The sequence below is a fragment of the Oncorhynchus kisutch genome, linkage group LG6, assembly GCF_002021735.2.
Source record: "Oncorhynchus kisutch isolate 150728-3 linkage group LG6, Okis_V2, whole genome shotgun sequence".
Classification (NCBI taxonomy): Eukaryota; Metazoa; Chordata; class Actinopteri; order Salmoniformes; family Salmonidae; genus Oncorhynchus; species Oncorhynchus kisutch.
The window spans coordinates 69,471,756-69,486,651 of NC_034179.2; the positions used below are offsets into that span (position 1 = coordinate 69,471,756).

Genomic DNA, 14,896 nt, shown 5'->3' on the forward strand with positions numbered 1-14,896 from the left:
CGTCTATCTCCTTTATAGAAGCCCTGCTGCTATTTCTGAGCCATGTTGTCACTCCACAGCTAGTGTGTGCTGACACCTGACACCAAGAGCGGCCCGTCTCTGACTTTGTCCCGGGAGTTAGAACTGACTCACTCAGGGCAGCTGTTGAGGAAGAGAGAGAGAGGGAGGTGGCTGGGGGAGAGAGGAAGAGAGAGGGAGGTGGCTGGGGGAGAGAGAAAGAGAGAGGGAGGTGGCTGGGGGAGAGAGGAGAAGAGAGAGGGAGGTGGCTGGGGGAGAGAGGAAGAGAGAGGGAGGTGCTGGGGGAGAGAGGAAGAGAGAGGGAGGTGGCTGGGGGAGAGAGGAAGAGAGAGGGAGGTGGCTGGGGAGAGAGGAAGAGAGAGGGAGGTGGCTGGGGGAGAGAGGAAGAGAGAGGGAGGTGGCTGGGGGAGAGAGAAAGAGAGAGGGAGGTGGCTGGGGGAGGAGAGTGAAGAGAGAGAGGGAGGTGGCTGGGGGAGAGAGGAAGAGAGAGGGAGGTGGCTGGGGAGAGAGGAAGAGAGAGGGAGGTGGCTGGGGGAGAGAGGAAGAGAGAGGGAGGTGGCTGGGGGAGAGAGGAAGAGAGAGGGAGGTGGCTGGGGGGAGAGAGGAAGAGAGAGGGAGGTGGCTGGGGGAGGAGGAAGAGAGGAGGGAGTGGCTGGGGGAGAGAGGAAGAGAGAGGGAGGTGGCTGGGGGAGAGAGAAAGAGAGAGGGAGGTGGCTGGGGGAGAGAGAGAAAGAGAGGAGGGAGGTGGTGGGGAGAGACGAGGAAGAGAGAAGAAGAGAGGAGGTGGCTGGGGAGAGAGAGAAAGAGAGAGGGAGGTGGCTGGGGGAGAGAGAAGAGAGAGGAGGTGGCTGGGGGAGAGAGAAGAGAGAGGGAGGTGGCTGGGGGAGAGAGAAGAGAAGAGGAGAGAAAGAGATGGGAGGTGGCTGGGGAGAGAGGAAAGAGAGAAGGGAGGTGGCTGGGGGAGAGAGAAGAGAGAGGGAGGTGGCTGGGGGAGAGAGAAAGAGAGAGGGAGGTGGCTGGGGGAGAGAGAAAGAGAGAGGGAGGTGGCTGGGGGAGAGAGGAAGAGAGAGAGAGGGAGGTGGCTGGGGGAGAGTGAAAGAGAGAGGGAGGTGGCTGGGGGAGAGAGGAAGAGAGAGAGAGGGAGGTGGCTGGGGGAGAGAGAAAGAGAGAGGGAGGTGGATTCCCTCATAAGAGCACTATCAGACCCAGTGTTCAGAGACATGTAAACACACACGAGCACACAGGGGGGGGACTTCTGAAGGCTGGCATCTGAATAGAGCTCAGGTCTTGATGTACATATAGCAACCAGTGGCAGAACACTAATGTGGAAAGAGATCAGCTCATGCTAATAATGATGGTTGCTGAGGGGAAACTCTATTGCCCCAAGAGAGAATACATAGATTGAGCATACACAACATGAAGAACTCTTTCCATGACACAGACTGACCAGGTGAATCCAGGTGAAAGCTATGATCCCTTATTGATGTCACCTGTTAAATCAACTTCAATCAGTGTAGATGAAGGGGGGGGGGACAGGTTAAAGAAGGATTTTTAAACCTTGAGACATTGACTGTGTCTGTGCCAGTCGGAGGGTGAATGTAAGCACCTTTAAACGGGGTATGGTAGTAGGTGACAGGTGCACCGGTTTGTGTCAAGAACTGCGACACTGCTTAGCTTTTCAAGCTCAACAGTTTCCCGTGTCTATCAAGAATGGTCCACCACACAAATGACATCCAGCCAACGTGACACAACTGTGGGAAGCATTAGAGCCAACATGGGCCAGCATCCCTGTGGAACGCTTTTGACACCTTGTGGAGTCCGTTCTGAGGGCGAAAGGCAACTCAATAATATAAAAGTGTTCCTAATGTTTGGTATACTCAGTGGACATGTACATATACTGTACATAAACATACATATAGATTTTGAAACTGACAGTTATCTTGATATCTAGCAGTGTGAAACTGCTGACTTTAAGATTGTCTCTTTCAGGAACTCTGGAGTGCCCTGGCATGTACGGCCTGGCTATATTTGGGGTAACAGTTCCTTTTAGAGACTCAAGATCAAAGGTGATGTTCTGTAGGCAGGTGGTCAGTCTGTTTTGGATAAAGCAAAGCTATACGTGCCTCGGAACAGATACCAGGCCAAGGCATTGACCAAGTGACCAACTATTTTCTTGTATAAAATACGGTCAGTAAAACACAAGTCATTTTTATTTGACTGGAAAACAGTACCTTGTCTGTTAATCTGTTATCGGGCTTATTAGCTGTGTTGTAGCCGTGTTTCGTCTGTCAAGGACTGTGACTTCTAACTTTGATTTATTAGTCTGATGACAGAGACCCACTCCAGCCAAGAGTCTCTCTCGGGTTACAGTCTTAAAGATTTTTTCTCTCTCTCTCACGCACACACACAAAACACACGTACGCACACAAAACACACACATACAAAATACACACGCACACACACACGCACACATGTAATGTACCCTCGGTGTCACTACCAGCCACTCTGTCAATGACTAACTCTTCCGCTTCAGTCACTGATGTCATCCAATATATAACACCTGCATAGCAAGAATACATTTAAAGTTACACATGTACCCCGTTGCTTTCAAATGAATATTGAAACTGAATATTAATCTATTCTTCAATGTACAATATTTTACAATGCTGCATAGTTATCGGATAATACAAACAATTATAAAGTATTAGATTCGTTCCTCTCGCTCAACTTTAGGTTATATATTAGCTATGACTTAGTTTCAATTAATATTCTCATGTACTTCATTTAGTTTAACTGTCCTCTAATAAAACCTCATAAAAATGTCCCCTAAGTTCAGTAATTCTTCCTATTCTCACGTCTAAGACATGTACCGTAATGACACAACATATGTAAGATATCACATCGCAGACGCACGCTTGCACACACACACTCACACACACACGCACGCACGCACGCACGCACGCACGCACGCACGCACGCACGCACGCACACACACACACACACACACACACACACACACACACACACACACACACACACACACACACACACACACACACACACACACACATACACACACACACTATGTGTTATGCAGCCATGGTAACCATAAAATATCACTTCAGTTCAGGATTCCAATTGCAGAAACCTAGTAAGTCTCGAGGCATACTTCTGCAGTGAGATCATTCTACCTTTCCAAAAAACAGAACTAAATACATTATGACATTTGATAAGTCAATCAGTCTTTTTTTGACACTCACTCACCTCGCACATACAGTACATTAGTGACTGTCATATGAGTCAGTGTTACAGCTTTTTAATTCGCTTTGGTGCTATGTTCACAAATACAGTGGGGCAAAAAAGTTTTTAGTCAGCCACCAATTGTGCAAGTTCTCCCACTTAAAAAGATGAGAGAGGCCTGTAATTTTCATCATAGGTACACTTCAACTATGACAGACAAAATGAGAAAAGAAAATCCAGAAAATCACATTGTAGGATTTTTTATGAATTTATTTGCAAATTATGGTGGAAAATAAGTATTTGGTCAACAACAAAAGTTTATCTCAATACTTTGTTATATACCCTTTGTTGGCAATGACAGAGGTCAAACGTTTTCTGTAAGTCTTCACAAGGTTTTCACACACTGTTGCTGGTATTTTGGCCCATTCCTCATTGCAGATCTCCTCTAGAGCAGTGATGTTTTGGGGCTGTTGCTGGGCAACACGGACTTTCAACTCCCTCCAAATATTTTCTATGGGGTTGAGACCTGGAGATTGGCTAGGCCACTCCAGGACCTTGAAATGCTTCTTACGAGGCCACTCCTTCATTGCCTGGGCGGTGTGTTTGGGATCATTGTCATGCTGAAAGACCCAGCCATGTTTCATCTTCAATGCCCTTGCTGATGGAAGGAGGTTTTCACTCAAAATCTTACGATACATGGCCCCATTCATTCTTTCCTTTACACGGATCAGTCGTCCTGGTCCCTTTGCAGAAAAACAGCCCCAAATGTTTCCACCCCCATGCTTCACAGTAGGTATGGTGTTCTTTGGATGCAACTCAGCATTCTTTGTCCTCCAAACACGACGAGTTGAGTTTTTACCAAAAAGTAATATTTTTGTTTCATCTGACCATATGACATTCTCTCAATCTTCTTCTGGATCATCCAAATGCTCTCTAGCAAACTTCAGACGGGCCTGGACATGTACTGGCTTAAGCAGGGGGACATATCTGGCACTGCAGGATTTGAGTCCCTGGCGGCCTAGTGTGTAACGGCCTAGTGTGTAACTGATGGTAGGCTTTGTTACTTTGGTCCCAGCTCTCTGCAGGTCATTCACTAGGTCCCCCCGTGTGGTTCTGGGATTTTTGCTCACCGTTCTGGTGATCATTTTGACCCCACGAGGTGAGATCTTGCAAGGAGCCCCAGATCGAGGGAGATTATCAGTGGTCTTGAATGTCTTCCATTTCCTAATAATTGCTCCCACAGTTGATTTCTTCAAACCAAGCTGCTTACCTATTGCAGATTCAGTCTTCCCAACCTGGTGTCCTTTGACAGTTTCTGGTGTCCTTTGACAGCTCTTTGGTCTTGGTCATAGTGGAGTTTGGAGTGTGACTGTTTGAGGTTGTGGACAGGTGGCTTTGATACTGATAACAAGTTCAAACAGGTGCCATTAATACAGGTAACGAGTGGAGGACAGAGGAGCCTCTTAAAGTTACAGGTTTGTGAGAGCCAGAAATCTTGCTTGTTTGTAGGTGACCAAATACTTATTTTCCACCATAATTTGCAAATAAATATTTTTTTTTTATCTGGATTTTTTTTCTCATTTTGTCTGTCCTAGTTGAAGTGTACCTATGATGAAAATTACAGGCCTCTCTCATCTTTTTAAGTGGGAGAACTTGCACAATTGTGGTTTGTGGTATATTGTAAATTAGTCGATAGACCAAAATGAAAGAAAGTTCCAAACCTGTCTGCCAATAACAGCTAGTTTTCAGTTGTCGTCTCCTCACTCCAGACAGTGCTTGCAAAATTATTGCTTGAGAAATAGCTTTTTCCTAAGAAGCTTTTCTTGTTTATTTTTTTATTTTTTTATTTGAAATCAATCACAGCAAGTTATTTGTGAACCAGAAATAAAAATGGCTGCATGGGTTCTTTAAGCACACAACAACAACAACACAAGTCACATGTCTGGCGGGGACGCAGCTGCCTGACAGTAGGTGTGATAGGGACCCGCATGGGTACTCAAAGTTGCTCTGTTCATGGATTAATTGTGACGCCACTATTCTAATGAGGCCTTCGCTGTAGAAGTTCCCTAAGGGTGAGCAATGATAAGGTGATCCTGCCAGGCTGATCATTCCGTCCCCCTTCACAGTGCCAGGGAATGCTCTCTCTGTTACATAACTATACAATCAGCCTCAGCTGCTGGGAAGTGACACTTAAATGAACTGAGAGAGAGAGAGAGACAGAGACAGAGAGAGAAAGAGAGACAGAGAGAGAGCGAGAGACAGAGAGAGAGAGAGAGAAAAAAAAATGTTAAAACCAAGATCAGACAGAGGGAGGGATAATGATTGTGCTTGTGTGCATGTTCATAATGCATCCATTATTTTTTAGAGGGGGCACGAAGTATGTGATGGGGTGGTTGGAGAATATTGCATTTTTCAAACACACAAAACAACTTTTAAATACAGTTGAAGTCAGAAGTTTACATGCACCTTGTGAAATATCAGAATAATAGTAAAGAGAATGATTTATTTAAGCTTTTATTTCATCACATTCCCTGTGGGTCAGAAGTTTACATATATGCCATTAGTATTTGGTAGCATTGCCTATAAATTGTTTAACTTGGGTCAAATGTTGCTGGTAGCCTTACACAAACTTCGCACAATAAGTTGGGTGAATTTTGGCCCATTCCTCCTGACAGAGCTGGTGTAACTGAGTCAGGTTCGTAGGCCTCCTTGCTCGCACAGACTTTTTCAGTTCTGCCCACAAATATTCTATAGGATTGAGGTCAGGGCTTGGTGATGGCCACTCCAATACCTTGACTTTATTGTCCTTAAGTCATTTTGCCACAACTTTGGAAGTATGCTTTGGGTCATTGTCCATTTGGAAGACTAATTTGCAACCAAGCTTTAGACTTCCTGACTGATGTCTTGAGATGTTGCTTCAATATATTCACATTATTTTCTTGCCTCATGATGCCATCTATTTTGTGAAGTGCACCAGTCCCTGCTGCAGCAAAGCACCCCCACAACATGATGCTGCCACCACCGTGCTTCACGGTTGGGATGGTCTTCTTCGGCTTGCAAGCCTCCCCCTTTTTCCTCCAAACATAGCGATGGTCATTATGGCCAAACAGTTCTATTTTTGTTTCATCAGACCAGAGGACATTTCTCCAAAAAGTACGATCTTTCTCCCCATGTGCAGTTTCAAACCGTAGTCTGGCTTTTTTTAATGGCGGTTTTGGAGCAGTGGCTTCTTCCTTGCTGAGCGGCCTTTCAGGTTATGTCGATATAGGACTAGTTTTACTGTGGATATAGAAACTTTTGTACCTGTTTCCACCAGCATCTTCACAAGGTCCTTTGCTGTTGATCTGGGATTGATTTGCACTTTTCGCACCATAGTACATTCATCTCTAGGAGGCAGAACGCATCTCCTTCCTGAGCAGTATGACGGCTGCATGGTCCCATGGTGTTTATACTTGCGTACTATTGTTTGTACAGACAAACGTGGTACCTTCAGGCATTTGGAAATTGCTCCCAAAGATGAACCACACATGTGGAAGTCTACATGTTTTTTTTCTGAGGTCTTGGCTGATGTCTTTTGATTTTCCCATGATGTCAAGCAAAGAGGCAGTGAGTTTGAAGGTAGGCCTTTTAATACATCCACAGGTACACCTCCAATTGACTCAAATTATCTCAATTAGCCTATCAGAAGCTTCTCAAGCCATGACATCATTTTCTGGAATTTTCCAAGCTGTTTAAAGGCACAGTCAATTTAGTGTATGTGAACTTCTGACCCACTGGAATTGTGATACAGTGAATTTTCAGTTAAATAATCTGTCAGAAAACAATTGTTGGAAAAATGACTTGTGTCATGCACAAAGTAGATGTCCTAACCAACTTGCCAAAACTATAGTTTGTTAACAAGAAATGTGTGGAGTGGTTGAAAAATGAGTTTTAATGACTCCAACCTAAGTGTATGTAAACTTCTGACTTCAACTGTATGTGTGTACCTCTTTACCTGTTCAATTGTCATTTAAATGAACGATGGACATTGATTCTTTAAGAATCTTTATGCCTTTGGAGTACAACTGGCACACTGGTATATAGTGTCATAGCCAATAATTAAATACATTTTAGTCAATTGTGTATCTATTTATTGTCATTACATTTTTTTTAAAGAACAATCTAAATGTCTGTCAATCTTTGCATATATAGCTCTGTCTATGAATTTCCAACTTCATACAATTGATAGGTGGCTACGGATGTAGGATCTTAATTTGAACCAGTTTGCTACAGCAGGAATATATTCCTGAGCAACAGGAAATGTAAATTATGTGGATTGTAATTAATGGCCATTTTCGTTGGGGCAAATCAAGTCTGAAATTTCAAAGTGAAGATTAAACTTTTTAAAACTGAAAAGTTTGCATTTACTGAAAATTATCAACAACAAAAGAGTTATCAAAATAAGTATTACAGAGAAACAGCAAAACATTTGTTTATTTTTTCATCAAGAAGGAATCAATAGGCTACACAGCTTAATCAAATGAATTCACAAACATACCTCCTGCCCATCACTGGCAGCTAAAATCCAGTGTCACTCTACACTTTCTCTCCTCCACTGACGATACTGCAACTATTAGACTAGAGTATCTAGCATCTTGTCTAGGCACCTCTTTGCTCTGTGCACCTTGGAAGGAACCACTCACTAGGAGGAATAGAGGGGGGGGGGTACACTTTGCCTTGTCCAGTCAGTGTGCCCCCTCCACAAAATATATATTTTTTATAATTATGAACATGGGCTTAAAAATGAAGTTGAGTAATTAATTTAACATCTGAAAAATGTAAAAACAGGACAAATCTGAGGGAGCGTGTGGCTTTGCTCCCCCTATGGGCATGAATCCACCGTCTATGTTCAAAGAGACAGGCTGCTGCCGCGTTGAGAGATGTACCCTCACCAGTGTCATTCTCACGTAACATTACAGACAGCTGACCATCAAAACATCAACATCCTCATCCACACACCCCTGTGAACCCAGAGGGATGAGCACGCCCAGGACAGGCCAGGTCAGAGGCCATCTGTGTGGGGCGTGGCTCACAGCAGGCATGGCTGAGCCACAGTGTTGGAGCTGTGACCACACAATGCCGACATGTGACTGGGAGTTTAGAGCTCCCCGTGGACACATTAACCTTGCCAAACAAACAAACTGTAACGGTTTTCCTGTTGTGAAGGAGAAGCGGACCAAAATGCGGCGTGACTATACTGATTCATGTTTAATAACAAAAAAGGAATAAACACAAACACTACAAAAACAACAAACGTGGAAAACCAAAACAGTCCTATCTGGTGCAAACACAGAGACAGGAACAAATCACCCACAAACACACAGTGAAACCCAGGCTACCTAAATATGGTTCCCAATCAGAGACAATGACTAACACCTGCCTCTGATTGAGAACCATATCAGGCCAGACATAGAAATAGACAAACTAGACATGAAACATAGAATGCCCACTCAGCTCACACCCTGACCAACCAAAACATAGAAATATACAAAGTAATCTATGGTCAGGGTGTGACACAAACAAACAAACAAACTTGGTCTGCAGTATCAGGTTGCGACTTTATTTTCCATATCAACTTTACAATAGAACATAAGACACATGCTGCATCCCCTTCAACCCCTTCAACTCACGGAAACATCCCAAACGCTCTCACAATCTTGACATGTACTTAAAGTGACCTCCGCTGTTCATACAGACCCACACACTCACTCAAATTTGAGTCATTTTGTTACTAAACTCATCTCTGTAAACTTCATGAACTAAAACACACTAGTACCTCTTGATAAGCATGGTCCGTGAGGAAATTGACAACTCAAAAATGACTGAATTTGTTTACGACACATTTATTCCAAGGTAATCTCAACTACTGGTTTTAAAAGACTGTCTTGTGACTATATAAAACAAGTGCTGATAATCATGAGACAAAGTGCTGATGTGGAACAGGACAGCTGTGCCCTACGGGTTTCAGTGCTGTGTTTAACTGTGTCCACTGTGTTCCCTGGCGGAGACCCATAATGAACAGCCCAGGGAGTTGGGTAACTAACACGGTTTGGATGGATAAAAAAAAATGGCAGGGTGATAACCTCCAAAACTCTCCCTGATATACCCGAGGCCAGCTAAGTATGCCTAAACAGAAAAATAAGAAAACCAGAATCAAATTGGATCACGGTTCTGATGAGGAGAAAGGAAAGCTGTACATGTTTGTTCAAACCTCGGGCTCTACTAAATTTGAATGGCGGAAGTGCAGCGTTACAGAGTGATTGAAATGTAAAGGCAATGTTCCCGTGTTAGCAGAGACTGCTTTCACAGTAAACACTGCATATGTCTGTTCAATCAAAAATGACCTTTACATTTCTATTGCACAATTTGTAACACTTCAGCAACACAGATTGAATAGAGCCCCTAGTGTTTGTTGAAAATACTCTCCCAATTTGCACTGAGTACATTCAGAATCAGACATCCTAGTACTGCATACGCCCAACTCTGCAACATAAACTAAGCTCTGCCCCCTGTCTACTGTTTGAGGTCATTGCAGCTCCTGTTCTGTCTAGAAGTTGTCCTCTCTTCCGTTCCCATCTTCCTCATCCAGCCTCTCGTCCTCATCATCGCTCCCTTCTCCGTTCATGGTGCGGTTCACTCTGGCCAGTAGCAACGGCAGGTTGACGGCTAATGGGTTGTCCTCATCTTCATCATCAGTATCACGCTTGGGGTAGAAGCGTCTAGCCTTCGCCAAGAAGTCCTCAGCAGCATCCAGGTATATGAGACGATCCTATAGGAAAAGGAAAGAGAAGGGGAAGAGAGAGGAAGATGGAGGGTGAAAAACAAAGAGTGAAGGAAAAAGAGAAAAGACCCAAAGAGGGAAGGAAGAAAGAGTAAACAGAGGAAGAGGGGAGACATAAGAGTCATCATCATCAAACAGGAAGTGATTTGGAGAAAGAAGTGAAAGACATTATAACCATGAAACAAAATGAATGAATCTGTTAGATTCTGTTCTCACCAGGATGAAGAGGTATCTCTCAGGTGGGGCCTCCCGGGTGTTGAAGATCGATGTCTCAGAGTGGAGCGTGTGCAGTAGTGTGCGTGACGCCGAGGCGTTCTTCATACGGTCATACGACGCACTGGCAGACACCGTCAGCAGAGACTCCGCCTCCGCCATGAACCCTGAGCCAATGAAAGTTCACAGTTGCTGAGATGAGATTTCATTCATTTTGTCTTTCTCTCACTTACCCTTCCATTTGTTCTCCCTCATCCTCATTTTACCCTTCCATTTGTTCTCGCTCACCTAAATTCTCCAGGATCATCTTCCACTTGTCCCTGACCTCCCGACGCAGATCTCTCATACCCTCAATGTCCACACTCAGACGCCGGTGCGCCTACAGAGGGAAAGGGTGCAGGGTTACATACAAACAATATTAACCTAGTACACAACCATCACCACAAACACAGGTCAATCAACTAAGGTAAGCCTAACGTGAGATAGCAGCACACTCACCCAACAAACAGGAGACAACAGAGGACAGGCATGGTACCCAGTTGGATAATGTAGGTCTACATTATACTAGAGCGCATAAAATGCACCATCTCCTGGCTGATGGAGGTAAAGTGTTGTATGCTGCCCTACAAAAACCTTGTAGACAGAGTAGACAATCTAGCATAACTTCACGCTGCCTCTCTGTTCCCAAGATATCTCATTTTGTCCACCTCCCATTGGTCACAGACGTCAATTCAACGTCTATTCCATGTTGATTCAATGTAGTTTCATTGAAATTACATTGAAACAACGTTGATTCAACCAGTGTGTGCCTAGTGGGTTGTTCCCCCTCTTAGGAACCCAAACTCTCTGTTGTCATACAGTAAGTGTCCCCTGTCCCCCTCCCTGGGTCCCCCCTCTGGTACCAGCGAGCCCCTGCGGGTCTGGTTCCTGTTCTGGATGAGGTTGTACAGGATCCGGTCATCATCTCTCTCGGAGTGGCTCGGGTCGCCTGGCTCACTCCATAGGTTCTGTTCCTGTTCCCTTCGCTTCTTTGCCTCGCGGTCGAAGTACTCCAAAGTGTCAGGACTGAAACAAATAGACACACACACACACACACACACACAGAGGCGCGTGGTCTATCAGGGGAACATCAGGATGACTGAAGCTGTTATCAATTCAATAGATATAGAGAGGATCTTTGTTTGTTGGTTGGTTCCACACCTGTGTATTACACTAGTGTGACTAAATCTGGGGGCTGTGGATGGAGAGCATGACATCTCTCTCAAATCTATGGACTGGTGTGGAGAGACATAAGGAGGGGTGAGAAATCACATGAGGAATTGTGACTGTTTTTTTAAGCATCATATTGTGTGCCACGATAAGTGTGTGTAAGTCACAGGAGGTTGGTGTCCCCTTAATTGGGAGTAAGGACTCATGGTAATGGCAGGAGCAGAATAGATGGAATGATATCAAATACATCAAAACACGTTTGATGCCATTCCATTCACTCCGTTCCAGACATTACTATGAGCCGTCCTCCCCTCAGCAGCCTCCTGTAGTGGAAGTGTGTCAGGTTGTCATGGTGATGAGTGCGTATGTCATGGGCTGTCATGGCGATAAGTGTGAATGTCATGGCGATAAGTGTGAATGTCAGTGTGTCATGGCGATAAGTGTGTATGTCACTGTGTCATGGATTGCATACCTGATTAAAGGCTCCTTCTCCTCCTCACTTTCATCATCGCTACAGCAGCAGCAGCAACAGAACCGAGCACAGAACCTCTTGAAGGCAGCCCCCATCTCTGATGGAGAGACAGAGAGGGAAGTAGAGCAGTCGGAGAAGATAGTGTGAGAGCAGTTTGAGGTCTAGATAAGGTCTAGTGTCCAGATATGGTTAACATCTTCAAAACAAGAGGTGGCATACGGTACCGTTTTCCAAGTCCTATCCAGGTACAGGACAGGTAAGAAGGGGTAAAAAAAGGTCCTCTCCACCGGTGTAGTTGGTCCAACACACTATATCCACCTTTCTGTCTCCCAGTTCCCTGTTGTGGCTGCTGAGGATAGGTGACCCAGTGGTGTAGAATGAGGGCTCGGACCTGGAACCTTGGTCACACCCTCCGAGTTTGACTCCAAAACAATATCCACAGGAGTAAAGAGAAAAAGTTTGTCAAGCACTCACAGAGCTGTTGGAACACCCACGATTCTCACTCTGTTGATACCCTGCCTCCACACTGACAAAATTAGTTTCAATAAAAATATCTCAGTCAGACAGAAACCATTCTAAAGAGAGTCAAGAGTGAACAGGTCATTTTCAACTAGTTTCCAGACGCAAAAGTTACAGATCTATGGGCTCCAATCGACATCCACTCTGTATATACTGGTGTGGAATCCTCTTCTCATTCCAGGTCCTGATGTCTGAGGTACAGAAGAGGTAGCTAGCTAGGGTCTCCAAATCCTGGCCCAGAGACTTTCCTCCTGGATCAGAGAAGCTGGAAGAGAGGATGACCCGGGGAATGTCTCGCCACAAAGAGAGTACTGAGTAGCCTCTCCCCTCTTACTCAGATCACAGATCCACACAAGACCCAACTCAGTCACAGCCCAGTCATGTGAGCTGAACGATCCTCTGCCCCCAGCAGCAATAGCAAGGCCCTAGCTCCTGTACCCCCACTCTTATCTGCTTTATTCATCCAATCATATACACTTAAAACCACACACTCCACAGATGAAAGAAGCCTAGGCTACATATTTCAAACAAAACAAGCTTTTGTTTAGGGAATGTACTTCTTCGAAATAAAATATTTGTTGTAAGATGTCATCGCCCCTAGGCCAACAATCTTGATGTATTCTACACATAGTGGAAATGGTAAAATAGCAAATATATCAGAGAACCGTTTCATCAGTAAACAAGATATTCAGTGCCCCTATTATAAAAAGACTCTAGATTCTATCCATGCAGAATGGACCTCTTTTTATTCTAGACCTAAGGTACGCATGGTTCACAAAATTATATCTACCACACTCCAAAAGGCAAAAAAGGACAATATAGCAGATTGAAGTGGAACTGTTAACTTCTTATGGCTGGGAGGCGCTATTTCCACGTTCGGATAAAAAGCGTGCCCAGAGTAAACTGCCTGCTACTCAGGCCCAGAAGCTAAGATATGCATATTATTAGTAGATTTGGATAGAAAACACTCGGAAGTTTCTAAAATTGTTTGAATGATGTCTGTGAGTATAACAGAACTCATATGGCAGGTGAAAACCTGAGAAAAATCCAACCAGGAAGTGGGAAATCTGAGGTTTGTAGTTTTCCAAGTGATTGCCTATCCAAAATATAGTGTACATTTGGTCAAATTGCACTTCCTAAGGCCTCCACTAGATGTCAACAGTCTTTAGAACGTTGTTTCAGGCTTCTACTATGAAGGGGGAGCAAATAAGAGCGGTTTGAGTCAGGGGTCTGGCAGAAAGCCTTTAGTTTAGTCACGTGCCATGAATTTCAACCGGAATTGTCCGGTTGAAACATTATTGAAGTTTTAGGATAAAAACATCCTAAAGATTGATTCTATACATCATTTGACATGTTTCTTCGAGCTGCAATATAACTTTGACTTTTCGTCTGGACCTAGTGCTCGCGCCTTGTGCATTTGGATCACTGGACTAAACGCGCAAACAAAAATGAGGTATTTGGACATAAATGATGGACTTCATCGAACAACACAAACATTTATTGTTGAACTGGGATTCCTGGGAGTGCATTCCAATGAAGATCAACGGTAAGTGAATATTTATAATGCTATTTCTGACTTTTGTTGACTCCACAACATGGCGGGTATCTGTATGGTGGCTGAGCGCTGTACTCAGATTATTGCATGGTGTGCTTTTTCCATAAAGCTTTTTTGAAATCTGACACAGCGGTTGTATTAAGGAGAAGTATATCTTTAATTCTATGCATAACACTTGTATCTTTCATCAACATTTATGATGAGTATTCCTGTAAATTGATGTGGCTCTCTGCAAAATCACCGGATGTTTGAGGCAAAACATTACTGAACATAACGCGCCAATGTAGTTTGAGATTGTTGGATATAAATATGAACTTTATCGAACAAAACATACATGTATTGTGTAACATGATGTCCTATGAGTGCCATCTGATGAAGATCATCAAAGGTTAGCGATTCATTTTCTCTCTATTTCTGCTTTTTGTGACTCCTCTCTTTGGCTGGAAAATGGCTGTTTTTTTTGTGACTAGGCGCTGACCTAAAATAAATCGCATGGTATGCTTTCGTCGTAAAGCCTTTTTGAAATCGGACACTGTGGTGGGATTAACAAGTTTCTTTAAAATGGTGTATAATACTTGTATGTTTGAGGAATTTTAATTATGAGATTTCTGTTGTTTGAATTTGGCGCCCTGCACTTTCACTGGCTGTTGTCAAATCGATCCTGTTAACGGGATTTCAGCCGTAAGAAGTTAATGGACAGCTCCCATGACAGGGTGACTTTCATGTGAGGCCAACTTTAGTCAGTGTTATAATCATGATATAAAACACCTCAGCCTCAAGCATGAGCGCACAGAGAACCATACAAATTGTAGACATGGTGAGAAAGTGAGAGACTGGGAAATGGAGTGTG

The 14,896-nt window shown here is 44.0% G+C and overlaps 1 protein-coding gene across 1 annotated transcript; it reads right to left on the bottom strand.

The window, feature by feature from the left end:
- Nucleotides 1-8,836: 8,836 nt before the first annotated feature.
- LOC109892231 (melanoregulin) lies at nucleotides 8,837-12,927 on the bottom strand. Its single transcript, XM_020484671.2, has 6 exons — nucleotides 12,197-12,927; nucleotides 11,973-12,069; nucleotides 11,194-11,356; nucleotides 10,580-10,670; nucleotides 10,295-10,458; nucleotides 8,837-10,066 (listed from the first exon to the last, which is right to left on the bottom strand). Exons 2-6 carry the CDS (start codon nucleotides 12,065-12,067, stop codon nucleotides 9,845-9,847), a joined length of 735 nt encoding a protein of 244 aa, XP_020340260.2. The 5' UTR covers nucleotides 12,068-12,069; nucleotides 12,197-12,927; the 3' UTR covers nucleotides 8,837-9,844.
- Between the last annotated feature and the right edge of the window lie 1,969 nt (nucleotides 12,928-14,896).